Raw genomic sequence first — 19,501 nt, 5'->3', positions numbered from 1 at the left:
CTATATAGCTGAAGGCAAAATCTGAAGAGGAATAATATTTACAGGATTTTGAATATGCTCACTAAAGCCTGTTTAAGGATGCAATGGTGGAACTGCTCTTAAAAGCTAGCTCCTTTCCGATATCTGCGCACCTTTGCAGGCATTCTGCTTTTTTTTTCAGTTTTCAAACCACCAAGGAGCTTTTTGACTATGAAAATGAATGCTAACAGTTATGGCTACCAGAGTAGCGACTCTTTTAGTAATAGCACTAGTACCCGAACTAGCATTGATTCTAATGAAAACTTCGTATCTGTCATCCAGTCTGACGTCAGGTTTATCATCAGGTTTTTCTTCAAGATTGACCCCAACCATCACCCCAGCATACACCCCGGGCTTCCCACCACGGCTAATCCAAAGCTACATAACAGGAGTTGACACAGGTGGACTTCAAACGCTCAAGTTGACACAGATTCGGAAGCCTCTGATGAAATCGGCTTTCATTGATCAGAATTTAACGGAAGAAGAAGTCAATATGAAATTTGTCCAGGACCTCTTAAGATGGGTAGACGAAATGCAGGTAACATCTTGATGTGTATGGTCTTCATCTGCACTTGGTCTTTTTTTTTTTTTCTTACTTATTCGATGGATCAAGTTTAATTTTTTAAATGTCTCTTCACCAGGTACAACTTGACCGAGCCGAATGGGGTTCAGATTTGCCAGGTGTTGAGAGTTTTGATGAATATAAATAAAACACATAGAAATAAGCAAGGGCTAAAACGAACAGAACTGGAAGAGGAAATTAAGAGAAAAGAGCTGGAGTTAACAAGGAAACCAGACGATACAAAGGTTAAGGAAGCTATTAACATATTAAAATCTCAATTTGACATGTTGATCTCTGACCAGGTAGCTACTAATTTATTATATGCAAAACACAATACTTTTTGTAATGCAAACAAACCTGGCAGATGGTTAGCTTATCAGATTAGGAAAAAAAGGAAAACTCGAAATATATCTAAACTGATTTACAGAGGGAAGGAGGTGTTCCAACAGGAAGAGATTCAAAAGGCTTTCTGGGAATTTTTTACAGAACTGTATAAAGGGGATAAAATTAATGGTTTAGACATAGACAAATATTTAGACAAGGAGAAAATACCTTCAGTTAGAGAAGAACACAGGCAAAAATTGATCAACCAATAACCTCGGGGGAAATCCTGCAGGTAATTAAGCAATTAAAGCCAGGGAAAGCACCAGGTACAGATGGCTTGACAGCGGTTTACTACAAAAACTTACAGTTAGAAATGGTAGAAACCTCTTAGAGAATTATTTAATATGATTCAAACGGAAGGTAAAGTCCCTCCATCTTGGAAGACAGCGTTTATATCTTTGATACCCAAGAAGATCAAGATACTACTCAACCCAAAAATTATAGACCCATTTCATTACTGAATGTAGATTATAAAATTTTACTAAAATATTAGCAAATAGGTTAATGTTGGTCATTCAACAATTGATACATACGGACCAAACAGGTTTTATACAAGGGAGACAGATGAAAGTAATGTCAGATTAATTATTAATGCATTAGAATATTTGGGAAAGAACAACCAGATCCCTGCTGCGTTTATATTTTTGGATGCTGAGAAGGCCTTTGATCGAGTTAACTGGCAATTTCTGCTGAAGATATTGCAAAAATGCAGATAGGAGATAATTTTTTACAGTCAATTAAAGCAATATACCAACAGCAAATAGCACAAATCATAGTCAATGGAAGTTTAACAGACTCTTTTCAAATTGGAAAAGGTACAAGACAGGGTTGTCCTTTGTCCCCATTATTGTTTATTATAACTTTGGAAGTATTGTTGAATAAAATACGGGGCTTGGATGGTTTAAAAGGGATCAAGATTAGGCAGCAAGAATATAGAGTCCGCGCTTTTGCGGATGATTTGGTCATAATATTGGAACAACCGCAGGAATCCAGTATGGTTTTAATGAATACGATTAATCAATATGGTCAAGTGTCTGGCTTTAAAATAAACTTAGGAAAAACCAAAATATTAGCTATAAATATGAATATTAAACAAAAGGAAGAATTAGGAGTGATGCTAGGATGTGAGGTAGTTAAAAAAGTCAAATATCTTGGAGTTAACATTTAACTTCAAATGGGAAATTATATAAGCATAATTATGAACCACTTTGGCATAGCATACAGACAGAGATGAAAAAATGGGAGAAATTGCACTTATCTTTGCTGGGCAGGATAGCGGCAGTGAAAATGAACATTTTACCCAAAATTTTTATTTCTTTTCCAAATGTTACCTATACTTAAAAAAGATGCGAACCTTTTAGAATGGCAGAAGGGTATCAATAAATTTGTGTGGGCAGGAAAGAAGCCGAGGGTAAAGATGAAAATAATGCAAGATGTACGCGAGAGAGGAGGATTGAAACTACCTAATTTAAAACTATATTATGATGCAGTGGCATTATCTGTAATTAGTGATTGGATTCATTTAACCAATGATAGAATATTGAACATTGAGGGACACGATCTGGTATTTGGTTGGCATGCTTACCTGTTATTCAACAAAAATTGGATAAGAACTTTAAAAGTCATATTTTGAGAAATGCTTTATTGCGGGTTTGGAAGAAATACCAATATAAATTAAATGACAAGATACCCATGTGGGCAATTCCTAGACATGCAATTGAAAATATGAATACAGCACAAAAACAGGACAGATTTACTTACAGACAGCTTCTTACCTCGGAAAGGGGGGTATTACAATTAAAATCTTTAGAGGTATTAAAAGAGGAGAAGGTAGTTCAAACATGGTTCCAGTATGGGCAATTACAGGCTAGGTGGAAATAGATCAAAAAATTGGCTTTATTCAAGTTGAGGATAATCTGTTTAAACAAATAAGAGATCAAAGCTTAATGCATATAAAGAGGATATATAATGTATTAATACAGATGGATTCGGAAACAGAATTAGTTAAAGATTGTATGATAAAATGGGCTCAAAATATTGAGGAACCAATAATGTTGGATACATGGGAAAGAATTTGGGTAAGAAATGTGAAATTTACACAAGCTCAAAATCTGAGAGAAAATTTTTACAAGATGTTTTATAGATGGCATTTAGATCCTAAAAAGTTGGCTTCTATGTATCCGAATGTACAGCCTAAATGTTGGAGGTGTGGTTCTCTCGATGCTACATATTATCATATATGGTGGACCTGCCAAAAGGTTAAGGCATTTTGGATAAAAATATGGTGGGTCATGCAAAATGTTTTTTAAAAAAAGGATAAAGTTTATTCCTCAGTTATTTTTACTAGGTATATGTACTGATTTTACAGTGGTAGAGACCAATTTGATTCTGCACCTGATAACTGCAGCAAGACTGTTGGTGGCGCAATATTGGAAGAAGGAAGACTTGCCTACAATCCAAGAATGGACATTGAAAGTAACAAACTTAGCTGAAATGGCTAAAATATCGGCATATCTCAAAGATCATTCAAATGAGAGATATAAACGAGACTGGAAAAAATGGATTGACTATATACAAATAAATACGGGACTAAGAAATTCCAGTTAGCCTATGCTTAAGATCAGAAATGATTTAAACTGTTAAAAGTTAGTTCAGTAAGAAGAAGCTAAGTTCAATCTAGAATGTCATTAATTTCTTTATTTCTTTTTTTCTCAATAGATTTTAGACTGTGTTAGTTAAAAATCCATACCGTGTACGGGTTCTGGGAAGTCGGGGGGGGGAAGGAGGAGGGGGGATGGGGGGGTGGAGGGAGGGAGGGGTACACACAACAAAAAAAAATTGTATTTCAATGTCTTAATGATTGACAAATGATGACATATTTGTGTTTGTTTTTTTTTAAAGAAAAAAATAAAAAGTTCTCTGAGAAAAATAAGGTCACAATCATAGACATCGCAATACCAGGTGATAGCAGGGTCGCCGAGAAGGAATATGAAAAAATCTCAAAATACCAGGACTTAAAAATCGAAATTCAACGACTATGGCACAAACCAGCAGTGGTAATTCCAGTGGTAATTGGCACACTGGGTGCTATTCCAAAAGCACTGGAATTACATTTAAAACAGTTAAAAATTGACAAAATCACCATCAGTCAAATGCAAAAAGCCGCACTGCTTGGATCTGCACGCATATTACGAAAATACATTACGACGTCCTAGGCCCCTGGGTGGGGCCCGACTAGTAACCAATGCCAAATCCAGCTAAACAACTGGCCGCTGTGATACAATTGTATAATAATAATAATTGTATAATAATAATAATAATCCTGGCATCCTAGTCAATTGCACCTGGAAAAAAATATTGTAAAATTATGCCTAATGGTTTGTTGAGGCAACCTAAATATTACAATATACAAAGAATTGTTTCTTTTAAAGCACATGTGTCTAATTCAAGTTTTTCATCAATATATGAAATGTGGGGAGATGGTTAGACAGACAATTTAGGATAACAGTCCCTCCCTCCAAATGTATGGAAATCCAAAAAGAAGTGTAAAGGGTACAAAAGATACATGTACACAATATTAAAATGCATTTTATTATGGGAAATTGCTGGCAAAAATATTCACCAGAACAAAATGTTATACCAGAAGAAATATACAAGAAAGCATAAAAAAAAATCATGCCAACTTTTCTCCCATTGCAAGTTACTGTAGAAATTGAAAAATATAAAACGTAGAAGTGGGGAAAATTTAAAAAAATCCGAGCAAAGCTAAACTTGATATTTAATCCCTGCTAATTATAGGGTTATTTGTATGATTAAAAAATGCTACCTTTTAAGATGACCCAGCAGTAAATGCCCATTGTCAAACTTTCTATTACACTGCATTATGGGACATACAATGGATTTGCTGGTAGATGGAATCTGATACAATTTTTGAGATAATATTCTTCTTCCTGAGTTTACAATGCCTGGCTTGAGACCTAAGCACAAAATAGAAATATGCAGATGTTACACAATTAAACTTTAAACTAGCACAGTATATAAGAACAAGATCATGGAAGGAACTTTGATTACATTGTTATAATTTATCTCATACCTATATGTTACAGCTGTCGCAAAAGGTTGAAACTGAAGTCTAATATTATTTCTTTTCAACATACTTATTATTATATGCTCATTTTGTAAATGTTTCTCACTAGGCTGGTTAATCTGTTAACACTACAGCTATGATGTTAGAATCCAATAGGTTAGATTCAGAGGTGGGTTCCTACCAGTTCGCACCTATTCGGTAGAACCGGTTCGTCAAATCTACCGAACCGGTTAGAAGAGGTTCCACCAGTGGACCCGGAAAGCAGGCCACACCTACAGAAGAGGTTCCAAGATTTTTTGAAACCCATCACTGGTCCTTGGATATGATTATTCTACACTATCAAGCTCATATTTATAAAACTCAGTGCCTCTGTGAAAGGTAAGGATGACAACTGCGTTGTGGTGCAATCAGAACATTGCGTGTTTTGAAGTTGTTTTAACGCAAACTAAAGATGCCTTTTAAAAAACAAGTTTACATCCTATTCTTATGCATGCCAGTGCTGTGTGTGAGGTAATTTAAGGTGGTTCTGACAAGTGTCGTCGGCATCTTCATATCCAGTCACATGGGTGGCAAGCCATTCCCACAAAGGAGGCCACACCCACAGAGTAGGTTCAAACAATTTTTGAAACCACCACTGGTTAGATTCTACCTAATCTGTATGCTAACATTGACTCAGCTAAAGGCAATGTGAGAGAAACAGAGGACAACTGATCAGCAGGTCAGCGGTTCAAATCTCACCGGCTCAGGGTTGACTCAGCCTTCCATCCTTCCGAGGTGGGTAAATGAGGACCCAGATTGTTGGGGGCAATATGCTGACTCTCTGTAAACCGCTTAGAGAGGGCTGAAAGCCCTATGAAGCAGTATATAAGTCTACTGCTATTGCTATTGCTATTGCTATTGATGTCTATATTTTATTATCAATAGGTCCCTGAACCTTGTAAAAAACAAAAGTATCAATAACCTATCCTATATTTAGCGTCAGAAAGATTCTGGTCTAGCCTTACTGAACCTGTATTAAACCTACCGTGTTTCCCCAAGATTACGACATGTCCTGGTGAGCAAAAATATAAGCACTCCCCCGCAAATAATCCCACTGGACAATCCCCCACCTCCGGCCAGGCAGAGCGCTGCTCACCAACTTAGCGGTATCCCGAAGGTGCCAAGCCGTGGGAACTGGGGGGGGGGGGGGGAGGCAAAGGTGATCGTGTTGCTTGGTGCCTTCGGGATACCGCTAGGTTGGTGAGCGGCTCTGTGCCCAGCTGAAGAGGGGGATTGCCGGGCGGCTGTTTGCAGAGTGGCTGCTCGTGAGCATGGTCGCTTCATGGCTGCTGTGTTGCGCTGCTGCGACAGCGCAACACAGCCATTCACCCATGAGGCTGTGCCCGACTCTTCGGGAGCCCACTCGGAAGAGAGCAGCCGCCCGGCAACCCCAAAACAATAAACGCTCCCCTCATAATAAGGCCCAAGCCATATTTTGTTGGTAAAAATAAAATAAGACCCTGTCTTATTTTTGGGGAAACACGGTAAAAAGGGTAACATGACTTCATAAAAAAAGTAAAAGGCAATTTTTATATTGCTAAATGGTTTGTTATAATATTTGCTAGCTATGATGGTTTACGAAACCACAATAGATTTTGAGTACAGCTCTTGAGTGCATGAAATATTTTTAGCATTTACTATATGCCACCAAAATACTATACATGCAAATAATTCACACTATTTAACTCTGGCATTTTCTTGAAGCAAATGAGGTTGGAACACTTGTGTTTTCTAATAAAAACTATTTTTTTTTTTTTTGTTCTGCTTCTTCCACTCCACACTCTTGAAAGAATCTATGGTTAAAGAGAACTATTTCTTTGGAAGAAGAGGGATTCTGCCTTTCTCCAAGTGACACAGTAGTCCATTACCTGGCATTTTGAGCCACTGATTCACACACAATCTTGCTGCTTCTGTGTCACTATGTCCCCGGATAAATTCCAGTTCTTGCAGTCCATGAGCATGTTGTGAATCCATTTTTTCCTAAAATTCCCCATGGTTGGAAAAATAAATATCAAAACTGGGCAGTTAAATGAAAAGCAATTACAGCAGTGTTTCTCAACCTTGGTCACTTGAAGATGTCTGGACTTCAGCTCCAGAATTCCCCAGCCAGCATTTGCTGGCTGGGGAATTCTGGGAATTGAAGTCCAGACATCTTCAAGTGGCCAAGGTTGAGAAACACTGAATTAAAGAAATACAAAACAATTATAAATCTATGCCAGAAAAATAAACTTAATATTCCTCAGGAAAATACTCAACATTAGTGTTAGTGATAGGTAGTGCCACCAGCAACTGTTCAGCTTAACTTCAAGTTTCTAGTTAAGACCATTTCAAATGTACTATATTACACAGTCATTTTAATTTTGCTATGTTCTCTGTACTCAAAAGGGAAGGAGATATTAACATGGAATACTATTGTGTAAATGAATTAAAAGCAGTAACACGGAGACGTAGCACATCACATTATCTTCATTACTTTACTTTACTTTAATAAAATTTGTATGCCGCCCACTCCCATTGGGACTCTGGGCGGCTCACAGGCAAGATAAGAGAAACGATTAAAAATTAAGATAAAAAATACACTTATTAAAATTCCACACCATCCATTCTGTCTAAGTGGGGCTGGATATTGATCAACAGCCCCAGGCCTGCCAGAACAGCCAGGTCTTGATGGCTTTATGGAAGGCCAGGAGAGTGGTAAGGGTCCGGACTCTACGGGTAGATCGTTCCATAGGGCCGGCGCAGCTACAGAGAAGGCCCTCCCCCGGGGGGGCCGCCAGCCGGCATTGTCCGGTCGACGGCACCCGGAGGAGGCCCAACCTGTACAATCTTGTTGGTCGTTGGGAGGTAAGTGGCAGGAGGCGGTCTCTCAGGTAGCCAGGTCCTAAACCATGTAGGGCTTTAAAAGTAACGACCCGCACCTTGAAGCGCGTCCGGAGACCAATGGGGAGCCAGTGCAGCTCGCGGAGGTGTAACATGGGTGTATCTAGGTACACCCAATATCGCTCGCGCGGCTTCATTCTGCATTAGTTGTAGGTATAGGACTAACATATCCCACAAGCCTTTTCTAAAATAAATAAGTTAGAAGGTGGCAACTGGTAGACTAAAATTAGTGGAAAGCACAGAAACATACTAAAAAATTCCTGCTGATCAGGGAGATTTTGACTGAATACTTATAGCACATGAAATTGGGTTCAAGAATGATTTTTTGTTCTTTTAACGACCCTATAACCCCTTGCATCAGGGTAGAATGAATAGAGCTCGAGTGTTTACTGGACAGATGCCCTTCCTGACACCTACATGGAGCTCACAACACAGAATTATTCATTGCACCCAGAGAGAAAAATATCTGCTACTATCTAGGATCAAACTCCAGCCTCCTGATTGTGAGGCATGAACTCTACTTCTAGGCCACCATGCTGCTCAGATTCAAGAATGAATGAGGTAAAGAAATGTTTAAATTAAATTGTGCTGCCTTACACAAAAATCGCCTTCAAATATTTGTGCTGTAACTAATCCTGGCGAAGATCCATACCTTGAAAGATTTGTTTTTCTCTTCCTTCAGCTGTTTCTCTACTTCTACGTGGCGTGCCAAGCGATCTAGGGTCGAAGCCACTTTCGCTTTCTGATAATCGACAAGATCTTTGTGTCTTACGTTTTTCTACAGAAGAAGAAACCTCTTTGAAATAGCTAGTACAGACGGCCAGAAAATCCAACTGCTATCTCAACATTCCAGGAAAATCCAACTGCTATCTCAACATTCCAGGAAAATAAAAGCACAAAACGGAAGAGCCCCAAGTTTTTCATTCAATGAATCCACTTGAAATCTGACGTACGTAAGTAGTTCAAATTTAAATCAAGGATTAAGCATAAAAAAAATCAGAAAATGTTTTTGGATAAATGTTTATCCATGTTCTCTACTTCTCTAAATTACGAAGAGGCGGAAGAAGAGGAGGAGATACTGCAGAATCAGATTTTTAAGATAATTACTATACCAATTTCAATAACAGTAGTTGTAGCCTTTGTGTGAAATTGATTTCATGATCTAGTTTAGCTAGTGGGGTTCTTTTTTTTTTTGAATTTTTTTTATTGTTTTAATTAAACAAAAACACACACAAAAAAAGGAATCATCTTTCGTTACATCTTGTAGAAAGTGTATCGATTGGTTACAAATACATTCCGTGCGTTTCTTCCACAATCCTTACATATACTTCATTCAAATCGAATTGTACATTTTAAATAAAAAAAGAAAATGTATGTATTTTACTATCCCTGTACCACAATTCTCATTTAATTACCATTATTTACACATGTTTTTATCTAGAATCATTTGTATTTAAAGACACAACCACCTACTGGCATTCATTTGCAATTTCAATAAACCTCCAATAACATTATACCTTTATGACATATTCTGAAGCAAATTCAGTTAAGATATCTAAGCATCCCCACCGTAACACACCTGTATGTATCATTAAATATTATCCATTAAAATTTCTTTGTTATTATTGTAGTTGAGTAAAAATTATTTACTGTTTATCTCACCTCCACAGGCCCACTCAAGATTATACCTTTATAACTCTCTTTAAACAATGATTTGTTAATAAGATTTATAAGCCTTTTCCCTCAATCCCAAATTAGTTAATTACGTGTTAACAAAATAAACATTAAACATCTAAAACAATCTAAGAGATGTTAACATTTCTACTTAATAATTACCAAAAGTATACATTAGCATTTCCTTATTTATATCACATCTCCTCTCTTCTGACTCAAATTATTTGTATCTTCATAACAAGATCTAAACAGAAGTTTGTTAGATTTATATATTTTTTCACCAGATCCCAAATTACAATATATGGCCCGGTAATTTATCCTAATTGAGGTTATCATTTCACTATTGGTATCATAGCAAATTATATGTTAACGAATAAACATTCAATGATCATCTAGAACAGCCTATAAAGTACTAAAATCTCTACTTATTAATCAGCAGTAATTAACTAGTTTAGCTAGTGGGGTTCACAGGTCACATCCATAGCAGTAAATGACACAAGGTAAACCTGAAAGGATTACAATTCAATCCCACAAAACAGATACTAGAAGCTAAGGGTTCCACCACAAAACCGCGTTCGACTAAAGCGCGCTCGATGAAACTGCGTAGCTGACATCATCACAGGGCGACAACAGCGCGTAGACAGAACGCTGTAAACGCTAAACCTAAAATTAACCCCTAAACCTAAACCTAACCCCCCTAAACCTAATCCTAAACCTAACCCTAACCCTTACCTTAACTTGAATCAGCTTGCTTTCAAAGCGCTATTTAAAGCGCCCTTCTTTCTCCGCGCTCGCTGTTGTCGCCCTATTGATGATGTCAGCGACACGGCTTAATCGGGCGCGCTTTAGTCGAGCGCGGTTTTGTCGTGCCACGGAAGCTAAGCACAAGGAAGACCTGAGGCAGAGTGGGCTCATACACTATTACCTGGAAATACTACCACCAAAATAACCCATGGCTCCTTATGTGGGTTTACTTTTTAGTTTACCAAAATCTACAACGGCAATTTAAGTAACAGTCAAAGATCCCACGCTAAATAGAAACAACATGCCATTTGCTTTTAAAATATCACACTGCAGGTACCTCTAAAAGTTCCTCCTTCAAAACATATTTAAACATGAATTACTGTGCATATGTATCAGACATAGTCCCTCGTATTGTTAGAACTTTGCAGAAAAATACTGCAAAACATTGCCACAAAACTAAAAATTATAGCAAAACTGAAAATTGCAATGAGGAAACACTCACTTCAGAAGATATATCAAGTTCCTCTTCATTACGAAGATCAATGCATTCTAGGACAGGTCTCGATACACCTTCCTAGGAAGACAAACATTTTTAACAGTGTTTTTTTTTCCACTTATGAAAATATGAGAGGTAAAAGTACAACAAATTATTCAGGTTCATTGGAATAATTTTTATTGGGGTCCATTTTGTGTCACTCAGTATAAAGAACTGTGGAGTGGCCTTTGTCAAATGACTTTTAACGAAATGATCACAGATTTCACAACCCAAGAAAGCTCTTCTTTTAACTGCAATCATTCCTACCCAATTATAATCATAAAGGCTCTTGGTATTGGACCTGGGTACTTGAGAGACCGCCTGCTGCCAATTACCTCCCAAAGACCCATTAGATCGCACAGGGTCGGCCTCCTCTGGGTCCCGTCTACCAGCCAATGCCATCTGGCTACCACCCGGGGGAGGGCCTTCTCTGTGGCAGCTCCGGCCCTTTGGAACGAACTCCCCGCGGAGATTCGGACCCTCACCTCTCTCCTGGCCTTCCGAAAAGCCGTTAAAACCTGGCTGTGTCGGCAGGCCTGGGGTTGATGAGTTCCCCTCCCCTCTCGACAGGTGTGGTTGTTGGTTATTTTAAATGCCTGTCTTGTATTTGTATGTTCCCTTTCCCGTTTGACTTGTTCGCCGCCCTGAGTCCCTATAGGGAATAGGGCGGCATATAAATAAAATAAAACTTCAAACTTCTTTTGACATTAATCATACTAAGAAGGTATCAAATAAAATACTTATTACAGTCAAAGACCAGTATATACCAAGGTGATATGCTTTCTTGAGCACAATGCTCCCTGCTCTTTTATCTCCTTGAAGACTTTCCCAACCTAGTGTCCCCTTCAGTTCTGCCAGTAGGGAATTCTAATTATGTTCCAACATATTTGAACAGCACCAGCTCCCAATAATTTAAGAATGGCTTCTACATAGCAATAAAACCTTCAGACAAACTTTAGACTTACCTGTTCCCTGAAAAACACAAGCAGCAATGTGCTAAATGCAATGAATTTATAAATGTCCTTTCTAAATAGCAAATGCCACCTAGAAATATGAATGAGCCCTGAAAATTTGGTATCATTTTAATGATACCAAATTTAATGATACCAAATAAACTGAATAGCACCACTAAAATAAGATTTCTTCAAAGGGGATGGATAGGATATAAAATTGCAAAGTGTTCAATTTAAGCAAAGGATATCGAAACGATACCAAAAAGGGATTAAAAAACAAAACAAACCAAAGTTCACATCTGAACTGCCAAACACTTTCCAAGAAAGGAAGGATAATTAATTAAAATGCCTCTCCAGTATGCAAAGTGAATTTCTTACTAGGAAAAAAAAACTCTCTCACTAAAATGCCTTTTTGTATTCATTTAGCAAACCACATTAGGAAAATTGTGTTCCTTTCTTATCACTGCATTACAAGCTGATACTTTACTATAGAGCTGGAACAGAGGAAAGATAAAGAATTAGGAGAGTAGAATTGGCTCATTCAAAACTTTGAAACTTTTTAGCTTTGAAAGACAGGGTACCACAAAAGTGTACTACAATCATGTATGCCATTAAAAATATAGAGGCAGTTAATTCTTTTCTTCCTCTTTCATAGTATTAATACAGTGTTCAGGATCCTTGACTAAAACTAAACTAAAGGAGATTTAGATTCAATAAAATACTTTTATATTAAGAATTTGCTGCCATATGTAGTAGTGATGGCTATCAAGACAGGTGGTTCAAGGGGACAAGAGGAATGGCTATTCATGGCAGCTGATTTTGATGGCTACATATAAAATCCAGAAACAAATTCAGTACGTTCTAGATTGCAACTATTAAAGGGCACTGATGGTAGAAGACTGCTTGAATTCTAGGATAGATTTGGATTGACTCTATGCCAGTGTTTCTCAACCTTGGCAACTTGAAGATGTCTGGACTTCAACTCCCAGAATTCCCCAGCCAGCATTCGCTGGCTGGGGAATTCTGGGAGTTGAAGTCCGGACATCTTCAAGTTGCCAAGGTTGAGAAACACTGCTCTATGCAATAATACAAAATGTTACATCATATTGATGTCTATCTAGTTGGTCCTCCAGTACTCTTATGTTTACATGCAAATTATCTACGTACACTAACAAATTCAATATCATCTTCACTTTCTTCCCGTTGAGAGGAATTGTGAGTCTTCTTAGAAGGCCTAAGATACTCCATTACTGTTATCTGAAACAAAGAAACAAAAATCACTGAAGGTAATAATGCACAAATAAATCCATGGGTTTTTTTTTCTCTTACTGCAATTAACATCAATCAATTACAAAGAATACATCGTACAAGACCTGGGGTATCTACAGAATTGGAGAGCCTGCTAAAAGACCCTTTTTGCTTTACTTACTGATAATAACAGCATAACTGGTTTGTATCATTTCAGAATTCATCCTTTTAACCAGATCAAGGGATTTATTGGAAAAGTTCTTTTCTTTTAGTTTTTTTGTTTAACCAAAAGTTTTTTTTTTAATTAGATAAACATTAAAAGCATTGGACATAGTGCGACATTTCTGGCATAAGCGTTTCCACAGTGATTAGATCTTACAACAATTATATTTTATATCCATTAAATAGGGGTGTGTAGTCAGTCAGATTACCTGTCCGTTGATCCTTTCTTTTATATAATTACTGTGTGTGGAGGAGAGGTAGGGGAAGAAGAAAGAGGTAAGGGAAGGTGGGTAGAAGGGAGAGTAAAAGAAGAAGAGGAGGGAGGAAGAGAAAGAGAAGGAGAGAGGGTAGGAAGGAGAAGAAAAAGGGTAGGAGTAGGGGAGAGGTAAGGGAAGCAAGAAGGGGATGGAGAGGAGGAAGGAAGGAAGTAGAAAAGGAAGGGAGGGAGAAAAGAAAAGAAAGAGAAAATAAGGTGGTGTCATAGCGGGTGCGAAGGATGGTAAACAAAGCATTCCAAACTATACCTTATAACCTTTTAAATGGAATAATAATAATATAAGAATGGCAAAGAAAAATAACAACTATGTGAATGTATACCTATAACTGTATGTAAGAGAATAAATGACAGTAAAAATATAAAGCACGATATAGGCAAATAATATTTGGTCATAAGTAGCTAAGTATAAATAAATAATTGTACATAAAAATGGATAACAAATAAGGAGATTATGAACGCAAGATAGAAATGTATAGCAGGGAAAACACTAACTGCAAAGAAACCGATTTGGAACTGCGGTATGAGATACGACGGAACTTCTTGTTCCTATGTTGTTTTTAAGTCATGTGTTTGTTTCTGTTGATGTGCTTATGTGTTTAAAATAAAAATTTATAAAAATATATATATATAGGGGTTTGTAGTCAGTCAGATTACCTGTCCGTTGATCCTTTCTTTTATATAATTAGTGTGTGGAGGAGAGGTAGGGGAAGAAGAAAGAGGTAAGGAGAGGTGGGTGGAAGGGAAAGAGAAGGAGAGGAGGGAGGAAGAGAGAGAAAGAGAAGGAGAGGAGGGAGGAAGAAGAGAGAAAGAGAAGGAGAGGAGGGAGGAAGAAGAGAGAAAGAGAAGGAGAGAGGGCAGGAAGGAGAAGAAAAAAGGTAGAAGTAGGGAAGAGGTAAGGGAAGGAAGAAGGGGACGGAGAGGAGGAAGGAAGGAAGTAGAGAAGGAAGGGAGGGAGAAAAGAAAAGAAAGAGAAAACAAGGTGGTGTCATAGCAGGTGCGAAGGATGGTAAACAAAGCATTTCAAACTATACCTTATAACCTTTCAAATGGAATAATAATAATATAAGAACGGCAAAGAAAAAGAATAATTATGTGAATGTATATCTATAATCTGTATGTAAGAGAATAAATGACAGTAAAATATAAAGCACAATATAGGTAAATAATATTTGGTCATAAGTAGCTAAGAATAAATAAATAAAGAAATGTACATAAAAATGGATAACGAATAAAGGAGACCATGAATGCAAGAAAGAAATGTATAGAAGGGAAAACACTAACTGCAAAGAAACCGATTCGGAACTGCAGTATGATATACGATGGAACTTATTGTTCCTATGTTGTTTTTAAGTCATGTGTTTGTTTCTGTTGATGTGCTTATGTGTTTAAAATAAAAATTTATAAAAAGAATATATATATATATATATATATATATATATATATATAGGGGTTTGTAGTCAGTCAGATTACCTGTCCGTTGATCCTTTCTTTTCTACAATTACTAATCATACAAATACGTATCCAATTCCTGCCTATCACACACAATCTTAATACCCCATTTTCCAAAGTCCTATCAACCTGCAACTGGAAAGCTTCCCCACTAGCTGACCTAATCCATAAGTGATAAAAAGTATAAAATGTTTCTTTTTAAGCGCGGGGGGGCGTCAAAAAAATAACCAGAAGAGCAAAACGAAAAGCCAGGGAATCAGGAAATAAGTGTGCTTAAAGCAGGGGGGTCTCCAACCTTGTCAACTTTTAAGCCTGGCGGACTTCTAACTCCGACTTCCCCAGACCAGCAGACCCGTGCCAAAGAAAAGTGTGCAAAGAAGCGTGTAAAAGGGAAGAAGCCGTTTCTGCACCATCTCCTTACCTATAAACCAGTGTTTCTCAACCTTGGCCACTTGAAGATGTCCGGACTTCAACTCCCAGAATTCCCCAGCCAGCATTCGCTGGCTGGGGAATTCTGGGAGTTGAAGTCCGGGACATCTTCAAGTGGCCAAGGTTGAGAAACACTGCTATAAAGGACGCACCTTTAAGGTTAATGGGGGAAAGAAGTAAAATTCCGAACGGTTTTATGATGCAAGGCCTCCATTCATTTCGCCGAAAGAACCTGGCAGGGGATAAAAGTTAAAAAAAAAAAATAGAGCAATAGAGAGAAGAGAAAAAGGGGGTCTGAATAACGACGCGGACGGACGAGGACGACTGAGATAACGGCGGCGCCCGCAACGCTCACAATCAACCCACGTGAAGACGACGCCGCGATGCTGGAGGTGCCCCGCCCGCCTCCTATCGCTGTGGCCCCCAAACCCCTTCAGCAACTCGGCGGCGGCGGCGGCGGAGGGAAAAAAAAAAGGGAGACCAACCGCCAGCCCGACGGAACCGTCGTTAATCCCCGCTGGCTTCCTCCTCGCTCTTAACAAACATCCATTGGCGACGCAACGGGCGCGTCACCGCTCTCTCTCGCGCGCGCGCGCCTTTCCGTTTCTTCCGCTTCAAACTTCGAGCGGGACGCTTTTTTTTTTTTTCCGGCGACTCGGCCTGCTGGGAAATGTAGTTCTCCTTGACCGCCGGAGGGCGCTCCCTGTCGGCCTAAATAAAGGAATTATTGTCATGCAAGACTGTAATAATGTAGTGGGGGCCTTGCATGATAAAGTCAGCCAAAGCAATTAAAGCAATGCAATACGTTAGGTAGGTAGGTAGGTAGGTAGGTAGGTAGGTAGGTAGGTAGGTAGGTAGGTAGGTAGGTAGGTAGGTAGGTAGGTAGGTAGGTAGGTAGGTAGGTAGGTAGATAGATAGATAGATAGATAGATAATGATATAGATAGATAGATAGATAGATAGATAGATAGATAGATAGATAGATAGATAGATAGATAGATAGATAGATAGATAATGATATAGATAGATAGATAGATAGATGATAGATAATGATATAGATAGATAGATAGATAGATAGATAGATAGATAGATAGATGATAGATAATGATATAGATAGATAGATAGATAGATAGATAGATAGATAGATAGATAGATAATGATATAGATAGATAGATAGATAGATAGATAGATAGATAGATAGATAGATGGATGGATGGATGGATGGATGGATGGTAGATAGATGATAGATGATAGATGGATGGATGGATGGATGGATGGATGGATGGATGGATGGATGGATGGATGGTAGGTAGATAGATGATAGATGATAGATAGATAGATAGATAGATAGATAGATAGATAGATGAATAGATGGATAGATAGATATGGATGGATAGAGATAGATAAGAGATAGATAGATAGATAGATAGATAGATAGATAGATAGATAGATAGATGATAGATAGATAGATGATAGACAGATACATGATAGATGATAGATAGATAGATAGATAGCAAGATAGATAGCAAGATAGATAGATAGATAGATAGATAGATAGATAGATAGATAGATGATAGATAGGTAGGTAGGTAGGTAGATAGATGAATAGATGGATAGATAGATATGGATGGATAGTGATAGATAAGAGATAGATAGATAGATAGATAGATAGATAGATAGATAGATAGATAGATGAATAGATGGATAGATATGGATGGATAGTGATAGATAAGAGATAGATAGATAGATAGATAGATAGATAGATAGATAGATAGACAGATACATGATAGATAGATAGATAGATAGATAGATAGATAGATAGATGGATGATAGGTAGGTAGGTAGGTAGAAAAAGAAAAGGAAAGAAAGAAAGAAGAAAGAAAGAAAGAAAGAAAGAAAGAAAGAAAGAAAGAAAGAAAGGTAGGTAGATAGGTAGATCTTTATTACGGTCAAAGACCAGCAATACACATTAGGTTTTACACTACATTAAAAAATACTAACATTAAGATAAAATTAAAAAGTATTGACATTAAAAGTGGATAATAACATAATGGTCCAGAGATTGTTAGAGGGATGTCCAGATAATTGGTACAAGATGGTACTATACTTCTGTATCCAATTTTTTTTTTCTTATGGACATTGCAGCAGCACAGAACTTTGCCACTGCATACGTGGTAGCCGGGTTAGTGTCCCGGAGGAGAAAGCCTAGATAAAAATTGTCTGCCCTCCCTGGCAATCTCTCTAATAAGGGGAGAATATGTGCAGACCTACAAGCTCTGTATAGCTCGCGGTGTAATGGAACATGTGAATTATCTTCCACTTCTCCTTTACCACATATACAAACCCGTTCTGCTATAGGTGTTCTCTTATACCTGCCCTGGAGGAGTGCTGGAGGAAGAACGTTAAATCTGGCTCTGAATGCAAAATTATAGCAGTCTAAGGTTTTGTTCAATATCTCTTACCAGAGGTGCAGTTACAGCATTTTAAAGATTTTCCATTTGAACACCTCTGATATGCTGAAAAGCTAAAAGTATTTATCCCAAGAATAGAAAAGAACAAACAGCTCTCCAAAACCTTTTCTTCTTGCAGAAAATAAAGGTAGTTACCATGTGTTCAAAATAACCCTCCACCAACCTGTTGTACTTACAATACTGTGTATTTTATGTGTTTTTTCAGCTCTGAGACTAATAGGGTAGCAGCCCTGATCCATATGTGAGTGGATCTACTGTCTGTCTATTGCAACTGTCTTATTTTCAGATAAAAAAATTTACTCACAGTCCAACATAATAGTTAACCTCGGTTGTTGCTACATCCTTTACAAATAACTGCATGAGCCTTACTCTTACTTGTCACATGCAGTGGTGTAGGGGGTAGGTAGAAAAAGTGAATCCTCTATTCTTTTTCATCGCCACAATTACACCCATATGGAATGTGATCACGAAGCAGATATGAAATATTTACTTGTAAATTTGTTTTTTGTGTGTGCAGTTTTCTGAAGCTGCAGAAGCTATGGAAAAGCATTTTATGAAGGGACGTCAAGAAACAAGGCTGCACAAGTGCTTGTCAGCTGAGAGAGGACACTGCCTGATGTAAGCAGTATGCAGCAGATCCTGGAGATAACACACGATTGGCCTTGTGGGAAGTTATCATCCAGCCCTCTCCCAGAAAAAATGAAATATCCTAGGAAATATTGAAAAGGCAGAATATTTCTCTGGATGTGAAAAGAAAGAAACATGCTTTAAAAGAAAGAATAGTTGCCTATAGCTTCCTGCCCATCCACACTTTGTCAATAGGCCATTGAGAAGGCCAGGCTAGCCCACTTTACATAATAAAGACTTCTCCACTGCAGCTGTAGGGGGAAGGGATATTACTCAACTCTCCACGTGGCATCTGAGAACTCATCTCAAGTTCAATAAAACCTAAACCTAAACCTCATCTATGGATTCAAAACGCAGCCTAGAGAGTTGCCCCTGCATGACCCCATGGGAGTCTGACAACAGAATACATTTCTTACACAGGAACAGGAAACAGAGAGGTGGGACTAAACAGGGTATAAAAAGCCTAGCAAGCCCCTCCCTCAGCCCTTCTCTTCTTCTCCACCAACATTGAAGCCTGTGATCACCTTTTCTGTTCAGGGCTCAAGCCATGTGGCCCTGTCCACCAATAAACCATCTTTCCAAGCAGCCTCCATGTCTCCAGTGTCTTTTTCTCCACTTGGAGCCGAACCCAGAAGGACATTTCTTTCAACAGCCTGCATTATTATTTTTTAAACTAAATTAATATGTAAAGAATTGTTTCTCTTTTGTTGGGTGGTTGGGGGGTGGTAGAAGAATCAAATTAGGCATTTTTAGAATTTCTTACATGCCAAACCCAAAAGCTTAGCTGTTACTCTTCTGGGAAATGTCTAATCCAGGGGTGTCAAACTCAAGGCACGAGGGCCAGATCTGGTCCACAGGTTGCTTAGATCTGACCCATGGGGCTGCCCTGGAAGCAGCAAAGGA

The 19,501-nt window shown here is 38.1% G+C and overlaps 1 protein-coding gene across 1 annotated transcript in view; it reads right to left on the bottom strand.

Annotated features, from left to right (window-relative positions):
* Window positions 1–16,079, bottom strand: part of ZNF451 (zinc finger protein 451) — a 36,705-nt gene extending 20,626 nt beyond the window's left edge. Inside the window, 6 exon segments of the mRNA XM_032215461.1 lie at window positions 4,791–4,941; window positions 6,959–7,070; window positions 8,623–8,748; window positions 10,891–10,962; window positions 13,044–13,133; window positions 15,987–16,079. Coding sequence (XP_032071352.1) covers window positions 4,791–4,941; window positions 6,959–7,070; window positions 8,623–8,748; window positions 10,891–10,962; window positions 13,044–13,124 — 542 coding nt within the window. The 5' untranslated portion in view covers window positions 13,125–13,133; window positions 15,987–16,079.
* Window positions 16,080–19,501: the final 3,422 nt, after the last annotated feature.

This window comes from Thamnophis elegans, chromosome 4, assembly GCF_009769535.1.
Source record: "Thamnophis elegans isolate rThaEle1 chromosome 4, rThaEle1.pri, whole genome shotgun sequence".
In the NCBI taxonomy this organism is placed as follows: Eukaryota; Metazoa; Chordata; class Lepidosauria; order Squamata; family Colubridae; genus Thamnophis; species Thamnophis elegans.
The sequence above is the reverse complement of the archived record's forward strand: the minus strand, read 5'-3'. Positions and strand labels throughout refer to the sequence as shown.